The following is a 22,637-nucleotide window of genomic DNA, read 5'->3' on the forward strand; positions in this document are numbered from 1 at the left end:
TCTCACATCATATAAACCTGTTTAAACAATTTTTTTTGATTGTTCCTTTACACTAAAAAGAACAAATTGCTTTCACTCTGTTAACAATTTTTTTTACCTTATTTAGTATCTTGCTTTATATCTTACACATTTGATCTCATCTTTAATTGTTTGTTGTTGACTATTTCAACACTCTCATTTTCTCAATCTTTACAATTGTTTTTAATCAGAGAGTTTTGAAATATTCAAGTAAAATTGCATAATTTCAATTTGTGCATTTTTTTTCCTCACTAAAACTAATGTTTTTTTTTTTGTTTTTTTTTATTGGAATAATTTTTCATTTGTCAAAAGCAGTCAACCATTAATATTAGTAAGGACAGTAAGACAGTAATGCTAATTCTTTTAAATTAACTTCTTACACTTATGCAAATGCATCACTATGTTTTAAATTTTTTTTTTTTAAATTAGTTTTTGTGCCATGGTACTTTGTCCGTATTGACCTCTGATAGACCACATTCTCACTTCTTGAAAAGAATGTTATCACATATTAGCTTCTTGCAAGAATAACATAGAGACCAACCTGTTTTAACATTTCTGTTATTTATTTTATAATTGTCCAAGCCGAAACAAGCATGTCTATTCTATGTTCAACACACCTTAAGCTCACAGTATTTGTGTAAGGAGCACTATACAAATCAAATCCTTATCTTCTTTTTATTGTGTACTTTTGTAAAGAATGACTTGAACAGATTGTTTCCCTTGACATCTTTAGTAAAGCTTAGTTGAAATGTGTGTAAACATCTGCAAAGCTTATATTACAATGGAGTTTTGTTTCTTTTTGTTTGTTTTTTTTTTCCTTACCTAATTCTGTTGATTCTGAATGGGTTGGATAGTCTTTGTTGTTGTTTTTTTTTTATGAAAACTTGTTGCGTACTGTTGATGTATAGATGTGTAAGTTTGTAGCTAATCCCAAACTACCCTGTAGGTGACTTAATTAACTCATGTAAATATTAAAATAATTATTTTCTATGAACAATTACAATTCTCTTCATTGAACAAAAGAGACTCAATTTTATTGACAAATGACTACGCATCATAAGATTTTAAACTATAAGTCAATGAAATCTAATGTTAATCATTCAGAATGTGCACGTGTCTCTCTTTCCTTAGCCTTCCTTCTCTTTAATACAATACATCATATGCAGTCCATCCTTGTAAAAATAGCTATTTATTACATTAGTCAATACACACACACTCCATAACACATACATTGGAAGGTTAATTACCAGCTATGCTGTACTGCCCAGTGGATTGCAGAAAAAACATACAATCTTTTGAATTCTTAAATCTTTTTGTATAATTTTTTTTTATCCACTTGACAGATGATTTGGCAAATTTAAAAAGACAAAAGTCTGACTCTGACTCCCAAATCCAGAGCTTGCAAGAGAGTGTGATTAAGACTCAGGTGTGTACACATTTTGACATCACTTTGTTCTAAATTTGGTATAGCCTTTTGTTGCTGTAGTTTGCACTATTAACTAGTTCATTATTGTATTTAATGACAGTTTATTTCGCTTTTTCTTGTATTTGATAATTTTTGTTAAGTTGAAATCTAGCTTTTTGATTTTTTTTTTTCTTTCATTCTGATATATTAGTTTTAAAGAGGAATGTTTAAAAACAAAGTTACCATTGTTTAGATCACAGTTAAGTCTAAGTTGAGTTTTTGCATGTTAATAAGGTGAATGTGGCAGTTTTCCTGAATGTGATTTAATTGCCAATAGGTTTGTTTCTGATGTAATCGATGAGTTCCACTTCTAGTTGTACCCCCATAAGTGCATTACTTTGGGTTAAATAATGTAGCTTTACAGAAGTTTTTAGGAGTTTTAGTGTTAAAGAGGAAGTATAATTAAAAGAATTATTAGAATAGTGTTCATTCACAGATGATTTTCCATTAACAATAATAATAATAATAAGGCTTGTCTTCGAGTCTGAAGATTAGTGAGGAGTGCAGTATTTCCCGTGGCTGCGCAGCCCCAGCTATGACCTACATATTTTGCCACAAACAGGGCATTGTCCGCAGGTGGTCGATTTAAATTTTCTTTTCACCGACTGCGTTTGTCCTCTGCAGCAGATTTTCTTTTGGTCTCAAATGTGTATCCCGCGGCCTTCGTTAGTGACCTCCTGCTGTCTTGTTCTGAGGCCGCATGCAACCAGGTGCTCTCTTCTATGTTAGCCAAAGAAAGTTGACGCCTAAGCTGGTCTTTGAGGCGTTTCTGTGGGGCGTTTCTGTTACGTCGACCACCTTTTAGCTCACCAAAAAAGACTGCCTTTGGCATACGTTCGTCTTCCATACAAGATACGTGCCCTACCAAGCGTAACTGCCGGACCATAAGAAGTCCTTCTATATTGTCCATACCGGAGTTCGCAAGGACATCGCTGTTTGTAGTGCGGTCTTGCCACCGTATGTCCATGATGGAGCGCAAGCATCTTTGGTAGAAGCAGTCAAGAAGTCTTAGTTGTTTTCTGTATAGTGTCCTTGTTTCAGAGTCATATTGAAGGGTTGAGAGAACCACTGCCTGGTAGACATTGATTTTTGTAGGCAGGCAGAGTGATTTGTTCCGCCAAACTCTTGCCTGAAGGCATCTAAAAGTGCTACTGGCCCTGGCCAGACAGTTATCAACTTCTCTTGAAAGTGTGGCGTCATTTGACACCATACTACCTAGATATGTGAAGTGGTCTACCATATTAAGGGGCTGTCGGTTTACGGTGATCCTTGGGGCTGAGTATGCTTCATTGGTGACTTCTGGAACATGACTTCTGTTTTCCCGAGGTTTATAGATAGACTGAAAGAGGTGACAGCGTATGCAAATTCGTTTACAGCGTTCTGGAGATCATGTTCTTTGTGAGTTAGCAGGGCGCAATCATCGACATAGAGAAGCTCCATTATGACCATCTCCTTTGTTTATTTATGGGATAGTAGACATCGAAGATTGAACACATTGCCATCTGAACAAAACCGGATGTAGATGCCTTCTTGCAATCGCTGCCTCATTTGACCCAGCAATAGCCTAGGCAAATAGAGCCTGAGTTTTAAAACTTCCTTTAGCTTTAGTTCGTTATATAATTTATTGTGAAAAAAAGATCTTAGATACTTTATTTTTTATTTCTTAGGTGGTGGTATGTTTAGAATACAATATAAAAATCTTGGTAGTTTTGTATTTCAATATCTGTGTCACCATTTTAAAGAAACCAAAATATTTTTGCAAGTTTTAGTTAAAAGAAAATCACTCCTTTTCCAAATTTTTTTTATTTCCCTTACTGCCACCTTATTGTTTTTCTTGCTATATCAGCATTAAATTTATTTGGTCTGAACCTATTACCAAATGAATAGTTGGAATGAGTACATAGTAGATTTTTTAATTTTTCTTTAAAATTTTTAATCGCTTTTATATAGCACATTTGTCATGCTTAAAATCTCTTAAAATGTGTGGACCAATTGGGGGGGGGGGGGAGTATCTGGTAAAAGGTTTCTTTGCTGCCTTTAGACATTCAGCAAATACAGCATTGGTCAAGTTGGGATTTGAGCTCGAGCCCTCGTGTTAGGTAGCCCAGCTGTGTTGGCGTCTCAGCCATAAATCCCACACTAACAAATATTTATTTTTGTGCTTTATTTATAGCAGTCTTTGAAAGTTAAGCTTAATTTACGGTAGACCTATAGCCTTTCTACTAGTAATTTTGAAAGGCTGATGACTCAAATTAGCCCAACCTTTTACTAACATGTACATGGAGTGGTGTTTCTATCAGGTGTTACTTTCTGTCATTTGTTTCAATACAGAATGAACTTGAGTCAACCAAGACTGAAGCCAGAAACTACTTTAAGCAGCTCAAGGTGTTTTTATCATTTTTTAATATCATTCTAATATGGTCCCCCTGTTATGTAGTTATTAATTTAACAGTGCGCTTTTTGTTTTAGGATTTCATCATAAACCTACATAGTGTACAAAACACGTGGAATTAAGCTAACAATTATGTCTCTCATTAAGCTTAAAGAGTTTTACTTGCTATGTTAGATACCAAACAATATCAAAATGAAACTATTTGAATTTTAAAGTTCCCTTTACAAAGGAACTTAATGTGCATTAGTTGTTGACATAATTTGACTTTTAGGGTGGGATTGTAAAGTTTACATACTTTTCTTAATGAGACACAAATGTTTCCAAAATTAATTTTTAATTTTTTTTTTTAAAAGACTTCCTTCTATTAAAGTAAATAGAAATTTAATAGTTTTTATACCAACTCTTGACTTTTAAAGTCTTTGTAACTACCAAAACAACCTCTGAATTGTTCTAGTTTTTTTTTGTAATATATTGTTTCAAATTAATATAAACTGTGACTTAGGGAAGACTTTGGACATTTGGAGTTAAATTTTCACCTAATATATTACAGTAGATTGTTAGATTATTTACTAGGTAATATTATATTAGATTTGCCGCTAATTTACTAATCCTTAGCAATCCTTTTAACAGGAACAGCATGAGAAAGATGTATCTATCAATTCAAATTTAATGAAAAGTCTAAATATGCTCCAGGTTATCTGCTGTTTACTAAAACTTTTAATTCCCCTCTAATCCTATTTGTTGTATTGTTTTTGTGTAGCTTCACAGTGAAAGCACAGTGTTGTCAACTGGGTGTCTTTTTTTTTTCTTTTTTCTTACTTGGGCGACAAACACTTTTGGTGATTGTTCATTATATAATTGACCTTCTTTCCCAACTGCTGATTACAATATTGAATGTCTGTTTTCTGCTCATGACTGAGGGATTGAAGTTTGATTACATTTTCTCTTGTTGCTATTGTCTAGTTTTGATTGAACTTCTTAATTTTTCTTTTTTACTTTATTACACCAGTTTGCGGAGGTGCTGTGTCTGAGTGGTAATGGGCTTGGCTTCCAAACCGGGGATCCTGGGTTCAAATCTTGGTGAAGACTGGGATTTTGAATTTCGTGATCATTATGGCACTTCTGAGTCCACTCAGCTCTAATGGTTACCTGACGTTAGTTGGGTAAAAAGTAAAGGTGTTTGGTTGTTGTGTTGGCCACATGACACCTTTGTTAACAATGGGCCACAGAAACAAATGAACTTTACATCAATTGCCCTATAGATCTCAAGGTCTGAAATGGGAACTTTACTATTTTTGTGTACACCAGTTTGCTGGGGGTAGTTGAGTGGTAAAGTTCTTGGCTTCCAAACTGTGGCATCTTGAGTTTGTGCCCTGTAGATCTCAAGGTCTGAAAGGGGAACTTTACTATTTTTGTGTACACCAGTTTGCAGGGGTAGTTGAGTGGTAAAGTTCTTGGCTTCCAAACTGTGGCATCTTGAGTTTGTGCCCTTTAGAAGACTTAAAAAGACACTAATGGATACCTGACATGGGTTGGGAAAGTAAATAATGATGTTGTGCTGGCCATATGATAGTTTTCTTAACCATTACATCATCTTAACCCATAGGTAAAAGGAGTATTTTTACTTTACACACCAGTTTGTAATTTTTTTTTTTTTTTTTTTTTTTTTTGAATAGTTTCTTTAAAAAATTAGCTTTAAATAGTATGACTAGAATGGATAGTGTTATGGTAATCTTTCAGACCTTAACACTTAAACCAGATTTTTTTTTTTTAGTTTTTCAAATCTTTAACTTATTTTGAGTTATTAGTGGATAAATGAAAAAAAGAAAGGAAATGAATCTAGCTATTAACTAATTAGTGGTTGTAATTCATTGCACACCAAAACACATGTTGCTCAGGAGGAGATTAAAAGGGATTAATAGCTTGTGATGAATTTAATAGTTTATTACTTTTTTTTACTCTATATTTTTTTACTTACTGACATTCCCACCCTTTAAATAGAAAAACTAAATGCTGGCTTGGTAAGAGTAACTTTGAAAACAAAATCTATATGTTTATATGTATTTTACTAATATTTATAGTTTGATCTACGTTGTGTGTGAACACAAAAATGTAACTTAAGGAATCAAATTATTGCTAAAGCTTTAGTGCTTACTCTTTGCTTGTTTTCTTGTTACCCTCCACTACAAGAAAACATTTTCAACAAAAAATAGAAGGCACCTTTCTTCATTGTTTTCTTTTTTTTCAGGATATATATTTATATATTTATTTACTTATCAATATGATGCTTTCGTTTACAAAATGGTATGGGCATTAGCTGGTGAAATATTTAGTTATGATTGATATTATTCTCATTAAAAAAAACAATATGATGGATTTATTTCTTAAATTATGCACATTTTTTTTAAATATTAATTTAGGCAGCTTATGAGAACATAGAAAAATGTCTAGTTTGTTTTTAAAATGTCTAGATCTAGTTAAAACAAACTTGACAATTTTTTGTTTTAAAATTTCTTTAGCTATAAAATTGTCATTTGTATTCTAGAAATTCCATTGCATAAATATCCCAACTTCATTTCCTTTCATTCCCTTTCTTCCATACATTGTTTGGCCATTACTATGTTAATTGGACAAATTTACAAAATATAGCCAACAATATAGTTACACCAAATTTATTGATATGATAAATCTCAACACTATTAAAATCTATTGCTATATTCTGAAGTCTTATTTTAAAAATTATTTTTTTTCATAATGTATTAAATATGATTTTGTTTTCATTCAGAAAGAAAAGGCAGACCTGGAGATAGAATTAAGATTTCTTAAACAGAACCAAAATGCGCCTAAAGTACACTTGAATTTAAGCAATGATGTACCAACCCAGCAACCAGCTGTTCAACATCAAGCACAGCAAGTGGGAAGTCTGTTTGATGATAGCCATCAGAATGCTCAGTCTAATAATAACAACAATGTTGAGCATATGCAGGTATATATTTGTTAGTTTAAGACATAAATTTGTGAAATTAGGAAATAATAATTTTGTTTTGAGAATAGGCAATGGAAGTGATTTTTATTGTATTCTAGACTTGTAATTTGAAAAATAAATTCAGGATTGACAGCAAATTTTGTTTTTGATAGCATACTTATGTTTTCAATAGTGCCTCTTTTATAATTGGCTACTATCACCATTGTCACTAATTACTTTTCATAGTAAACAAAACATCTGTTATCATCATTGTTACTAGTAAAATTGTATTATGAAGAAAATATTTTCTAACAAATTACTTTGCAGTCTCATCATAGCTTGCATTGATTTGGTGTCGACCACAAATGCTTATTCCAATATCAAAAAATGTTATGCATAGACTTAAAATTAACTGCAAAATATGGCTTAGATTGTGAATATGAGTTTTAAAAAAAAATTACCTATTTTGTTTTTCATTTTTTGTCGTGGTTTTTTTTTTTTACACTTTTGGATTTGGTGTAAAAAAAAATTTATCTAATTTGTTGCATTTACTTTAAACCATGTGTTCATTTATTTTGTTCCTTAGATGGAAAAAGATAACCCTTTTAAGCAGTTTGAAAACTTATCAGAGAAAGAAAAGAAGGTTCCAACACCTCTTATCAATATCCTTGGCAGAGAAGGTACTTTATATAATTTGTTCTTGTATATTTGACATTGATGTTATAATAAGAGTTAAAGGTTTTAGGCTATTGAAAAAAAAATGCTAGCCAGGATTCCAACTGATTTTATATATATACTAATTGCAGGTGGAGCTGGTACTGATAAGCCTAAGGTTGATGTGGAAGAAATGAATGCTCAGCACCAGGTGATAGCACCAGTGCAGCACCAAGGCCTAGCAAATGATGATGAGCAGGCCAGGAATGGACAAAATTCAAAGGTGAATATCTTTTAATATCTCATGTGTGCCTGACATGCCCATTACCTTATATTTTATTATTGCTTCTGCTGAAAACAGAACACCTTTCTACGAGACTTTAGTGTACATTCACACAATATTCATTTTGACTTAGTATTTCAAGTCAATTCATTGTAAAGATAAAACTTCTTTTGGTATATTATGGTGCTGCAGGTGAATATAGCAGTTAAAATTAGCCAACATCAAGAACTAATATTAATAATACTGCTAGTAATATTAAGTTCTTAGGCCATTGGACATTTTTTTAATGGTTTTATAATACATTTTCTAATGCATATTGTCTATTTATATATATAATAATAATCTTTATTGTCCATAAGGAGATTTGTCTTATAATTTGGGCAATACACCAAAATATGATCAAAATATATTGTTTTTTAAACAGTTGAACTGGTTGGTAAAAAATAATTGAAACTTGGTGCTAAATAGGAACACATTTTATTGTCACAGAAAGTTCTTTAGTATTTATTTTGTTCATTTCCTACCAGGAATAAAGGTTTCCTTTACCTATGTCAAATATCCAGATTTTATTTCTTGAGCAGGATACAGGGAAAAGGCCTGACATAAATCCTAATGATGAGCAAAAAGTTCAAATCTTGGAGCCAGTTCTAAACCCAGAGAAGGACAAATTAAAGTATGATCCAGGGCTGGAAGGCATAGACGAGGACAAGAAAGACAATGATAAAGATGTAAGAATGGATGAAGAAGGAGACGAAGAGAGGGCTGAGCACAAAAACCCTCTTGCTCTGGGCCAGATCCAGGGTCCCCAGCCCGGTGCAGACAATGCCAATGACAACAGAATTAATGGACAGCAGCAGGCTCCCCTTCTAAATGACAATGTGAGTACTATTAAAGGGAGATTCTTAATATCAAATTAAAAAACATGTAGTTTCAGAGAACATAGTAACCAATTAACTCTTTCTCTCCTAATTGACAATGCCAACGTTGATTTGACATCATTAAACCAAATTGAATTTATAAACTTTAATTTGTGTTGTGTAAAAAGAGCATGCATGCCCCTATAATTCTATGCTAATATATCATTTTCTGATACACAAAAAAAGTTATTGAAGTTTAATCATAACAGGGTAGTGAGAATACAAATTAGCAAAATGATTAATTCTATAGAAATGAGGAAAATAATTATGGAGAGAAAGAATTAAGTAACCTTTTCAATTTTATAAAGCTTATCATTATTTCTCTTGTTTCCATTATTTCGGGGGCATGGTGGCTGAATGGTAAAGCATTTGGCTTTCAAATCAAGGGTCTCAGGTTGAAGAGATATGGGATTTTGAATGTGAGGATTTTTTAGAGTGCCCCTGAGTCCACCAAACTAGTGGATTCATGGCGTTAGTTGGGTAAAAGTAGAGGACTGAGGTGGGCCATAGAAACAGATGACCTTTACATCATCTGTCCCATTGATCGCAAGGTCTGAAATGGGTATTTTTTTAATTTTGTGTTTATTATTGTTATTTCCATTATCCTCTTAATGAAAAGGGAGGCGTGGTGGCTGAGTGGTAAAGTGCTTGGCTTCTGAACTAGGGGTCCCGGGTGTGAATCCTGGTGAAGACTGGGATTTTTAATTTTGAGATCTTTGGGCGCCTCTGAGTCCACCGAGCTCTAATGGGTACCTGACATTAGTTGGGGTAAAGTAAAGGTGGTTGGTCGTTGTGATGGCCATGACACCCACGTTAACTATAGGCCACAGAAACAGGTGTTCTTTACATCATCTGCTCTCTAGACCACAAGGTCTGAAAGGGAAACTTTTTTTTTCAATGAAATGTTTATTAACCCTTTAAGAATAGAAGCTCCTGATCCATTGCTCACTCCATACTGCTAATAGGCTGCTAATAGAGTTGGAAAAATGGATTCTTTATTTTCCTGCTTTTCTTTATTATACATTTTACATTTAGTCACTAACCATCTAATAAATGACAAATAATTGTGATTTAAATTTTTTTTTATGGTTACTATGTGAACCAAATCAAATGAAGACTCGTTCTTGTTATAACTAAAATTGATTCTGTTGTCTCAATTCAGAATGAACGTGTGGATGGGAAGAATGGTGCTGGAGTAGGTAAGTAATGCATCAAGCTTGGTCCACTTTAGTGTGAAATATAATTTATGATATTGTTTGTTTAGGGGACTTCTAATTTACTATTAACTTCTTGGGATAAGGATTTTATAATCTTTTACTTATTATACTGATTTTTTAAATTTACTTTTTTCTATTAATGATTTATTTTAAAAAATTTTATAATTATATTTCAAATCTTTGCAAGATTTAGCTATCGTTAAAACTACCATAAGAAAAAAAGTAGCCACTACCTTTGTCATGGCAACATTTTTTATTTTTTAAGTTGGCTAAAGTCATATTTGGCCCTTATAGAATTGATACTGGCACTTCTGTGTTGAGTAGTTGGGGCTTTTTGGTTTCTATCTATGTTTGGTTTGAGCCGCAAGTTTTTGTTTGCATTCTCCAAATGCATTAATGTCCTATTGATCCCAAATCATAAGCTGAGATTTTGGCCAGTAGTCCAGCCATTTATTTCTTGTGCTTAAGCTATTGTTAGATTTACGCTAGACGTTAAGTTAATGTGTATCTGTGTTATTCTAAGGAGATGGATTTATTTCTTTAGTTAATTTTGTTGTTTAAGAGTGGCTCACAACTATGGCAACATCACACTTTTGACACCAAAAAAGGGTGTTCTTCTTTAGCTGAACAGAGTGACATTTGTTTTTTCTCTGTTGCTGTCTCATAATTCATGTCTTTTTATATGGGATTTTTCACACAAAAGTTATCAAAGTAATCTGTTCTTTGTTGACATTGTAATTTTAAAATTCAGTTCACATTCTTAATCCAATTAGTTTCTACAAGAGAGAAAAAGAAGAGAAAGCAATATGGAAAAGTTCAGAGATTGTATAATGGAGCATAAAGAAAAAATTAAGAAAATAAAATGGATATATAAATAAAGAGTCGAAAATATACTATGTCAAGGACACTCTATTGAAAGGTCAATACTGCTAAATTAGTTTGTGCTACAAGGGCTGAGTCCAGAAATTTGATTCTGCGTTGCAAAAAAAAAATGCCCACAAATTATAATATTTCTTTTCAAATTCTTAGCTTATCTATGCTTCTGCACTCTATACATTGCAGTCTCCATTCTTGTTTAATTCCCATACAATGAATCAATATTGACTGAAAATCTTCCTCTTCATTCGGGTTCTGCGAGGTATAAATTAATTGTCCAAAAAACAAGTTGGCACAACTCAAGTAGATCCTTGTGTTTCTCATTGTATATTTGGCAGTTGTCATGCCTTTTAGAAAACCTATTGAAAATAGCTTTTTAAACAAATCTTGATGATGTTGCCGTCTCATGTTGTTTTGTCAAAGCCACTAGCTTAACTATTCAATAGTTTCTTATATTTCAACTATCTCATCTTAAGATATCCGTCAAAAATTCATAGAAAAATCTTCATCTACAATAAGATAAATTTTATCTGGTTTTAAGATTAGTGTTTTGCTTAAATTAAACAATAATCATAATGGAACTTAGAAATTGACATGATCAAGACTAATAAAACAAAAGTTTATTAATTTCTGACTTAGAGCATGAAAGTATAATGCAAGGGGACATTTTAAAACAATATATAGTTGATTTAGTTTACCACAATATGCAGCAAAATTATATTTCTATACTTTGAAGATGTTTTTCAAATGAGAAAAAAAAAAATTCTTGGTGCTATCCCAGCATGTCTGCAGCAGAGTAACTAGCTTTGTGCCAATATGACCAGGAGACACATATATACATGTACAAAATTATCAATGAAACACTGGATATGAATGAATTAATAAATATTAGAGCCGTACGTTTAAAATAAAGTTTTATTTCAAGCTTAATGCTAATCAATAAATGTAACGAAATTCAACTTAGTTGATGTATATGACTTGCACAAGTAAGCTAGATTACCATGCTTTGCTTTTTGTTTGTTTTTTTTTTTAGATCAATATGATACAGAGTTTATGAAGAAGAAAATTGGTATATGGTTGCATGCATTTTGTTGATTTGTTTTTTGTTTTTGTTAAATTTATTTTATTTACACTTATTAAGAACATTTACAAAGACCACCCTTTGTACTGTCTATTGAATATTACTGCCTGAAAGGATTTGAGACACATCAGAAAATATACTCAGAATATTTAGGTTTAGCCTCTTTTCTAGCTTAAAACATCTATTTCTAGTTGTCAATATTTAAACTAGTGTAAAACCGAATTGTGTAAATTTATATTGTATATAGCTTATCAATAAAAAGTTAGTGATGCTACCAGAACCATGTCTGCAGAATTTCATAGTATTTCTGTAATGATCCAAATTTTTGTCTCCATTAGCAGTCAGTCTAGTTGTTTTCTGACGATGTCTTGCAGTAGATTGTTTTATTATACTTTTTATTTATTTTTATTTATATTTTTAATGCAAGTCTTTCTAGTTTTTTAAATTATTTTCCCATTTAGTGGCCAGTTATTTTGTTGTCATATCCTGTGCTGCTTTACTACCCTACACACATTGTTTGTTTTTACCCATTTCTTTCTGCTTGAGCCTGTTAGCCAGTTTTGTGTGGAAGGACAATTTAACAGCCACACCTAAAATACCTTAAACCCATTCCATTCCCATGTGCCTCTTATAGAAAACCAATATTTTGGAGAAGAAGCTGATGAAGATGCTCACGGGGGTGATGACCAATACAGGGACGCTAAACAGAACAGAGATGCAGACGGCCTGGATCAATTTGCAGAGAATGACAATGCTGCGCTAGAGAGGGCTAATGAGTAGTCCCTCTGTTTTTTAGGTCTTCATTGTGTTTGTTGGCAGAAAGGTCTGAAACTTTCATTTTCACAAAGACTTTGTTAGGGAATGAGTTTGAATCCCATAGTCTTAATACCTAAAGAGCTTTTCCTCACCTAATTTTCCTAGATTATTAGTCAGTAAGAGCATGTTAATTGAGTTTAAAATTTTTTTTTTTGTGTTGTTTATTTAACTATAACATAGTTCTATTGAGTATTAAATAATGTAATGCTAAAATGTTGAAATAATTTAACAAAGAGCAATTTATAATTTAGTTAGACTTAAGTTGTTCTTTTCTTTTTTATCTTTTAGCATCAAATAATTTATATATTTTTTTTCACCAAGCATGTGCTGTGCCAATAGAAATGGATTAAACGTTAATTAAAATCATTTCAATAAACACGTTTTAAAAATAGTAGGCTTTCTACCATACATCTGATTCTTCTTCATTGTTTCCATTCCATACAAATATTGAACTTGAAAACTGCAGTGCATCTATCCAGTCATGCATTTTTAATAGATAGAACCTTTGATTTGTTACTTAGTTTTATTAATTACTTTTTTTCTGGTTAAACTTGAGACTAATTCTAATTTTGATATTTGTACTATTGTTTGCCTGTAAAAAATGTCACCATGACACAAGTAGCACTTAAAGTTTTGTTCTGAACAAGCTATCTTATTATCCTAGAATGTTATCACAAATGATTAGTCAATGTCTAGAGTATTCCAGATGTAATGAAATGAATCATCCTGTATTGTCCTTAGGCTTAAATTCAATGTAGACATCACCTCTTGCACTTTTTTGCTTCTAAGAAGAAACAGAATTTGTAGATCTTGATCCTATTGAAGTACTTATAACTGGTAGATACTATTATTGAAGTACACACGACTGATAGATCTACTTGTAATGATGAATGGATAGATGCTACTGTTGGGTTAAGCACAAACTTTCCCATGATAAATACCAACTTAGTCATTATCACATCAGTTCTAATGTTGTAATAAATATTCTAATAAATTGTATGAACAATTATGTTGGTAATATAAAAGTATTTTTGTGTCACTATTATGTGATCTATGTCTAAATAATGAAACTGGAATTTTTTTTATTTTTTTTTCATAAAACTTTATTACATTTAAATGGAAAGATGTTTACATTTTCAATATCGCCATTCAATTTTTTTCCCCTTTCTATCTATCTTTCTTTCTATCTATCTATCTATCTATCTATCTATCTATCTATCTATCTATCTATCTATCTATCTATCTATCTATCTATCTATCTATCTATCTATCTATCTATCTATCTATCTATCCATCTATCTATCTACCTACCTACCTACCTACATATCTATCTATCAATCAATCAATCAATCAATCAATCAATCATTAGGTATTAAGAGCAAAGTTATCACTCTTACACAAATTCATTGACTTCATGAAGGAGGCATTGATTAAAAAAAAAACAACTTTTTTTTGTTACTTGTTTTTAGTCATGTTTACTGTTTAATTCTTTTTTTAAGTACAAGTTTGACTTGGAGGAAAAACTCTGATGGGTTAAAAAAAAATATCTTGAAAGGAAATTACAAATGTAAAGTAGCAATACTTGCTCAGATATTTTAGACTAACTATTACACCTTCAACCTTGACTGATTTTAAAATTCAAATCAATCATGCCACAGTTGTTTGAAGGTTTGTTTTTTTTGTTAAGCTAAAAAAGAACATCATCTGGTCCTGAAGCATTCTCAAGTTTGATCATTTTCTATAGACTGGCACAGCACAAGCCTTTTAACTAGTTGTCTTTTGTTTTCCCCACCAATGTCAATGAAGTAGTTTATCTAGATTTGTGCTTCACTCACTTTTCTTTCATGTCTGTGTAGTAATACCTTAAGTATCGTGAAATTTTCATTAACAATTATTGGGAGAACATTAACAAACTAGTGTTACATTTGATGTGTTTATGTAGACTATAAAACCTGAGCCTAATATCACAATTAGCTATTTCAAGTCTAGAGAGGACCCCCCCAGAAAACTTGTTCCATTCAGGCCTATGAAAACTTACTAAGTAGTTTTGGGTTTTGTTTTGTGTTTGATACTAAGTAGTTCTGGGTTTTGTTTTGTGTTTGAAGTAGTAAGTAAGGTGGCAACAGGATGAAATGATTCCAAAATTTAATTAAAGGTCTCTCAAAATTGTATTCTCAAGTGGATTTATAGTCACATAAATAATACAAGTTTATTTTATAAATAAGTCTCTTAGGTATGAACCACTTATTTAAAGTTTTTTCTCTTTGTTTCTGCTCTCAGTCTGAGATTATGCTTTATTGAAATGTCTATATTTTTTAATTTCTTCTTCAGTTTCTTACTAGTGCACCAAACTAATATGTTTTAAAAAAAGCAACACTTTTTAAAAATGTAAAAGAAGAAACATTTTATACTTACTTTATTTTGTGTCATTTTTTAAATGACATTTGTAAAAAAGAAGTAAATTAAGAGAGTTGGGGTTTTATACAAACTCAGATGACCACTGTGAGGTCAGTCATTCTCAACACTGTTACACACAAATTCTCATCTAAAATCACATTTACAATCACTGATAATCCAGATTTCATATGACTTGTAAATATATTGAAATGTCTTGATTGAAATATTAACATACCATATGCATACATCATTTTAAAAACAAAAAGACACTTCAGGAAGACTGTATATAGCTGTTGCACTTATGAATATATCTGAACACAATGAAGACAAATGTGAATGTGAGGCTAAGTGGCATCAAACACTTGGCTACCTAAATGGAGGGCTCATTTCAGAGTAGTAAAGTTTATTTCATTTTAAAAGGGGGTATATTTAAAAAGAGAAAAGGTTACTCAATACACCAGACCTTGTGATTTATGGGGCAGATGATGTAAAGATCATCCGTTTCTTTGGCCTTTAATGAGCAGGGTGTCATAAAAATTCCCAGTCTTCATCTAGATTTGAACTTGGAACCTATTGTTATGGAACCCAAACACCCTACCACTCAGCCACCACACACCTTTCAATATAGTTTCAGTTTTCATGCAAAATAGTTTGTTTTTAGAGGAGATTTAAATATAGCTTTTGCACTTATTTCAAGAAGATAAAGATGCTAGTGAAATTTACATTTTCTTCACTTTTTAAATGTTTGAGATTAGAACTGGAAACTGTTTTAAATAAAAATGGCTCAAATGTGCATTAAATATGCCTACTTAATATAAAATAAAGTATTCAATTTCAGAAGATCATAAGTAAATATTAGACCTTTATTAAGCAGGAAACCTGATGGCAAAGTAATATTTTTCAAAGAATCTTTATGTGACAAGTAGACAGGAGATTAATAATAAAAGCTTTTTCCTATGTGGACTTCAGAAAACACAACTTTGGACCTATAGAATATCTACTTGAACTTGTCCATCCTGAGCTTTATTTAGCATTAGCCATAGGGAATAATGTATATTGCCTGTCACAGTTCTATCTCAATAAAGTAAAATTTTAAAAGCTCTATTGAAAATCTTATTTCACTATTGTCTGTAGCTCCAATCAGCTATCCCCTTGTCTGTTTCGAATTAAAGCTTATTTGTTTTGAAAATTAAATATGCAAAATGATTTTACATCTGCCAACACCATTTTAAATAGTCTTATATATTAATGCTAACGAATAAGACATATATAATTGCTTATATTTTCTATGACACACCCATATGTGTGTATATATTAAAAAACAAATATGGTTGTAGCAGCTTCTTATGGTATGCACTTTTGTTTTTAAAATGCACTTACATAAAACCATTTTTGAAAGCAAGATTTCATAGGCAGTTTGGGTTAATCAGCAACTTGAATGTGTGTAACATTAAGTGTCAGTGCCACTAACTTGCAGGGGTGGCTTTTTACTTAATCATCACATTTCTTTCTACTCTCTTCTCATTCTTTAAACTTTTAGATTTAGTGACTAGCTTTCATGTGTTCTTTATTTTGTAGCCCTATTTTCTCACTATGTTATTTAGTCTTTGTTGACATTCTACATCTGCATGAACATTACTGAACTAGTTGCACTTCAAATAGTTGCTTGATTAAAATGATGGAGGACAGAATGTTTTGAACTAAGGTGCTTTGAAATTATTATGTAATTAACAATGTGTTAATTGTGTACTAATGATTCTATAAGAATTTACAATTTCAGAGTCGTCTGTCTTCCACTTTTTTTTTATCAGTTTTATCTTTTTATTGTATTTACTTAAATATGATATCTATATATATTAACATTCATGATATCTATATATATTAACATTTGTTCTGTAGAAAGTCTGTGCTTTCTTCTGTTTGCTAATGAGGTATGTTGTTGAACAGTTCAAGAATATAGATTAATTGCCTATGTTTCTAGAAGGTCAAATGTTAAATAAGAAACATTTATGTTGTTGCTTCCTACTCCAAATAATGTCATTATAAAAAACTTTCTCTGCATATACTATTAGTTCATTGAAAGTAATTCAACAGAATTTAAAAGCTAGTTTGCACAATGGCCAGTTAAGCTTTATTAAAGATAATTCCCTAGCATTGAAACTTATGTGAGGTTATATACCTCAGGTTATTTTGTTTTTTACCAAAAGAATCTGTTTCCTATCATATTATACTTGACATAAGTAGTTAAAAAAAACACATTGTAATGCCACTGAGAGTTAGTTTATCTAACAACATTTAAGATCATTGTTACACTTGCTAAATTATATATTCTTGTAGTAAAATAATTATATCTTGTATCTTAATGATCTTCTACATCCTGATCTGTTTTTCTGTTTAACAAGTAAGTGTATCTTCTGTGTACACACAAACATATACACTATTTCAAAACAAAGAAAAAGGGACCTAATGTCTTCCTGATAGTACCATAGACTTTTATTGTCACTGTTTTAATTCATTTTTAGTCATCTTACTTTTTTTTTTTTTTTTTGCTTCTAATTGTTTGTAGCTACTTTTAATCTTGTGCTGCTCTAAACAATCATCATTTTATTTCACAGATCTAGTTGATACTTGTACAACCAATTGTCATTCAATACACTTTGTCTTACTCACCACACCATTCTAACTTTGTATTTATTTTTGGGTTTCCCTTTCTTTTGTAAACCATACTGAATAGTTCCAAAGAAACACACACTTATTCAATGTTAACCAGAAACATGCTCCACTAATATTTGAATTTTTGCACAAGTTCATTATTCAAGAATTCTAGTTTATTTAGCTTTAACTCTCTTCAGTTGTTTCTCTGTTCAGTCTTCTTATGCACATTAGTTTCTTTACTTTAGCTTGACTTTTATTTCAATAGAGCTATTACAAAAGAAATTTTTCTTTTTGTATTTAATCCCATTTTTGTTTCATAACTATTTTGTAAGTATTTAAAAAGTAATATGTTAAAAGCAATAATTACATTAGGGAAATGCTGTTTTAACAATTTATAAATCTACTTTGCATAGTGTATTGTATTTTTCACAATTTTTAGAGGCTTGTGTTTAATATAATCAGAATCATTATTCACAATTAATTTTGATAAAAGGTTCATTTAATGTAAGAACTTTGCTAGGATACAGTAGTTATATAAACAGTAAAATTGAATCATCTGCTCCAGACAACAAAGGATTATGGGAAGTAGTGACAAGTCAGGTAAAGGGAAGGCACTACTTGACCTTTTTAAAGAAATTTAAAATACTTTTTTGTAAATGTTGATGTCCCTACATTTTCTTTCACCTTATGCCCAGGTTTTGGGAGCTTATTGGTTTCACTATTGTGTTTGTCTGATGATCTGAAGTACTGAAACAACAGTATATTGCATAGGAAAATAAAGATTTGTCTTTTTTTTTTTTCTTTCTTTCTAGTGCGAGAAAGCATGAGGAATGTTGTGAATCCAGTGGCTCCTGGTGAGGTGTAGTGGTAGCCCTCAAGTGACCTTTCAGCTTCATCATAACTTGTGATTTTGTTTTGTATGTTTTATTATGTCATCCAAAATACAAGGTGCTGGCATTTACTCTGAGTAATTGCTTGCTGTAAAGTATCTTTGAAATCTAAATCTATTTTTTTCCTTCTCTAGATAATCCATAATAAATTATAAAACAATTAGAAAATATTGTTATAAGCTTTTCCTTTGATCAATTAATTTCAGGTAATACAAGATTTGATTTGATTTGATTTTTTTGCAATTTATCAGTAAATGCATTTCAAGAAAAAAAAAAACATATAAAAAAAAACAATATATATATATATATATATATATTTATAGATATATAATACATTCTACTAAAATATTTCATTGTTTTGTTTTTTACTATTTCTTTAATAGTTACTAAAATAATGGGTCTTTTATTTATAGATTTATTTATTGGTTTAGAACTTGCTCACTTATGTATAACTATCTCTATGAAATCTATTTTGTTCAAAACATTTCTGTTTGTAGATGTCTACATGTCAGACATTAGCATTTTTTAACTGGGGCAACTCATTGGACTGAAGCTTTCAGTTCTAAATCTTCAAATTCTATTTTTTTTTAAATGATTGTTTTTAAAAAAATGTATATTTTGAATAACTACAATATGAGCATATAACTTTTATTCTTACCATTTTCATAAATATTGATTACAGGAAATACATTGTACATTACCTGCTTATTGATAGACAGTTAGCAAAAATAGATAAACATCCAGCAAAATTTTTTATTAGTCGACTATTTATTTATATAGAAACATGTGCAGGTAAAATGGTAATTTAACTCTCAGATTAAAAATGTTTGTGTTTGTCAAACCCCACAAGACTTATTTATAAGTTGTAATATATCTTAATACTGTGATGACTTGAAGTAGTGATTTTATTTCTACTTTTTTTTTATGTTGAAATTTAAATATTAAACACTGCCTGATGAAAGTTACTTATTAGTCAATTTGTACTGATAAAATAGTGAATCTTAAACCAGTCTTTTTTACCTAAAAACAGTTGGTTTTTCTGTCCCCCACTTTTGTTATCATGAACATTTCACTGAACTAACATGACATCACTATAATGTTTGATTGTTTCTTAGAGTTGTTGTTTTTTAAACCCTAAATCTTATATGAACACTTGTTGAAAACTTATTATTATAACATTAGGAGGTTGGATGTATGTGGCTGAACTTTAAATCCTGTGTGTTAGTCAGATTTTTTTATTTGGCACTAGGTTTCCCAATGTTTTTTGTGGGGGATTGGGTTTTTGCTGTAGAAATTTAAGTGACATGCTAATCAATTCACTTTTCTGTTGGCTTTTTTTTTCTTTCATTATTATTGAAGCTTCAGAATTTAAAAATGTTTTTTTATTAAACTTTGTCAGCAGTTTAATCTTTAAGAGTTGATAGTGCTACATGCTGTTAAAAAAAAAGTGGTTTCTAATTTAATTTTTCTGATTTCATTTGTAGTAACTTGGTTTCTTATTTCTTAGAGTTTGTTTTATTTATTGAGGGATACATCTTGTTCACTTTGCTCAAATGCCATTGTCCTCGTCCACTCATTACATCCAGATATTGTGACACTTGTACTCAGATTGTCTTGTGTAGCCTTTGAAAATCAACTAGTGCTAAATGCCTACTTTGTATAGCAGCTGAGTGAACCGCAAGGAATGAATGGTTGTTTATATTTTTTACTGTGTTACTTTTCTGTTTGAACAATGCAAATGCTGTACAAAGTCTTGTTCTGATCAGTTTGTATTCTATTTCAAGGGCTGTTTGAAAATGCTTTATTATTGAGAACTAATTGGTTCATTCAAATATATATACAAAGAAAATGCTGGACCATTTCTGAAGTGTCATAACTATCAAGGCATCAATACCAAGATTTTGCATTCCACAATTTGGTTGATAACAGGATAGTTGTCATAGTTTTGTTAAAACTCTTAACACATTAAACTTTTTTTTATACACTATTTCTCTCCCCTTTTGTCTCTTGTTACATACTTACTAATAAATTTATTAAAGTTCATTTTAATTTCTATTTTAATACGGTAGTTAATTATTAAGATAAAAATTATTTTTTTTTGTTTTTTTACTAAATCTGTTGTTTATATTTAATGTTTATATTTCAAGTTGGGAGCTATATTCAGAGAGATTATTTTAATTTAAACATTGTTTTTTTTCAAAACATTTTAAGATTAGTTTTTTGTCTGACCTAGTTGACTTTTTTTGTCTGACCTAGTTGACTATCTTAGATACAAAAATTATATCTGTCTACAACACATTTTTAAAAAAATATAAATATTATAGAGCATTTTCTTTTAGAGAACATCTAAACTTTTTTTTTCCTGTTTGTTTGAAGTAAATCTTATTGCACTGCAATAAGAACTTTGTTTTCAAATGTTCTTTACTAATTCTTCTGCCATTCATTCTATTCATTATAAACCATTAACAAAAGAACAAAAAAGAAAACATCTTGCACTGTTTTTAGTACAATTTTCTTAGCCACAATGGGGTACTGTACAAAATGTATGTGGGTTATTTTGTTATTACAACTTGAAAGAGCACAGTTTGACTCAGTTCTAAAACTGTTGTCTCAAAAGTGCTCTCAAAGATTTGCTAAAGCTTTAGTCTCTCATTCACCGTTTAAATAATATATTCTTCATGGCCTTTAAGTCTATGGTCAACAATACTATGATCAATGGTTACTGAAGATGCTTGTGTTGCAGATGAGTAGTACATCTCATTGCACCATATTGTGTCCCATTAAGTTTGAATCCCAGCAGAGGTTAGGTTCTTGAGAAGGTCTTGTGTCTTTCAATCTGGCTATCTGACTCTAGTAAGAGAAAGTAAAAATGATTAAAGGCCTCTTCCCCATAAGAAGATTTCCAACTTTTAAATGAATTCTTTCTTTCTAATTTTGAACACCTTTCCATCCTACAAAACTATGAACAGAACTATTGAACTAGATGTGATCAGTGAGAATGATTGTATTGGTATCTGAGGTGATTGTGACCAATGCATTTTCTTGTGATTCATTGTTGCATTTGAAATCATGCATTGCATCAATGATAATAGAGGGAAATAAATGCTTTTTTATTTTGTTTAAGTATATCATAGCTTTTTATTTTGACATTTCAGTTGTTACTATTCCAATATATTGTAGCCAATGTCGGCTAATAAAATGAATCTAATGGTTGATAATGTTGTTTATTTTGTGGGGCTTTTGAAACAAAATATTTTTGTGATTTTTTTTTTACATTCTTAGTTTGTTTGTTTTTTTAATGGTTTGTCTGTCTTTAGTAGTTAAAATGTCAATGCCAACAAAACCCTCTGTATTAAAATTATTTCAATTTAGGACAGTCTGAATTTTGTTTTAAGGCATTACATGTGCTAAATTGTAACTGTAAATCTTACCTACATCAAGCCTAGCTAGTGAAGTTAGGTTACAAAATATTTCAAGGCTTAGCTCAAACTGACTATAAAAAATTGCAGTATTGATTTATTGACATCAAAGACAAATAATTGTCAGCTCTATAACAAATAAAGAAGGATGAGGAAAAGGTTTCTTATATATATGGCTGCTCCTGTCTCGGAAGACACTGGATGGGCCCAGATGAGTCACTGGTTGTGGTCTTGAGACGGAGCAGAATCTGGTGTGGCTAATCATGCCAGTTCTGGAGTGGCAGATTTAGCCACAGTTTGTGCATGCATATGCATCTGTTTTGTGGGTTAGCTGAGAGTCAAGAGAAAGAAAGCTGCCCTAAGGTCTCTTCATTTCTTTTGTCCAGGATGGTACTAGCATGCACAGTCTGTCTCCATGCACTCCGGTCTTGGACTATTTCCTCAGACTTACTTTCGTTGATGACTGTGGTTCTCATGTCTTGCTTGTAGACATCTCTATAGGTTTGTCTTGGGCAGCCCTTGGGTTTTGACTCCCTCCCTCTACAAGTTCAGCATACCGGTATAAGATATCTTTTGAGATTCTACCATCTAG

At 31.1% G+C, this 22,637-nt stretch overlaps 1 protein-coding gene across 6 annotated transcripts in view; it reads left to right on the forward strand.

Moving 5' to 3' along the window:
* Positions 1-21,899, forward strand: part of LOC106065921 (protein hook homolog) — a 31,173-nt gene extending 9,274 nt beyond the window's left edge. The window contains exons 5-15 of one of the 6 annotated variants that reach the window (XM_056008579.1): positions 1,362-1,444; positions 3,815-3,868; positions 4,506-4,568; positions 6,661-6,861; positions 7,427-7,520; positions 7,647-7,777; positions 8,359-8,655; positions 9,857-9,893; positions 11,821-11,856; positions 12,503-12,691; positions 18,549-21,899. In XM_056008579.1, the coding sequence (XP_055864554.1) occupies positions 1,362-1,444; positions 3,815-3,868; positions 4,506-4,568; positions 6,661-6,861; positions 7,427-7,520; positions 7,647-7,777; positions 8,359-8,655; positions 9,857-9,893; positions 11,821-11,856; positions 12,503-12,648 (1,142 nt within the window). In that variant the 3' untranslated portion in view covers positions 12,649-12,691; positions 18,549-21,899. The remainder of the gene's footprint in view (positions 1-1,361; positions 1,445-3,814; positions 3,869-4,505; positions 4,569-6,660; positions 6,862-7,426; positions 7,521-7,646; positions 7,778-8,358; positions 8,656-9,856; positions 9,894-11,820; positions 11,857-12,502; positions 12,692-18,548) is intronic. The other 5 variants (XM_056008583.1, XM_056008580.1, XM_056008582.1 and 2 more) reach the window with 5 other exon arrangements.
* The last annotated feature ends 738 nt before the right edge of the window (positions 21,900-22,637 follow it).

Source organism: Biomphalaria glabrata, chromosome 13 (assembly GCF_947242115.1).
Source record: "Biomphalaria glabrata chromosome 13, xgBioGlab47.1, whole genome shotgun sequence".
NCBI lineage: Eukaryota > Metazoa > Mollusca > Gastropoda > Planorbidae > Biomphalaria > Biomphalaria glabrata.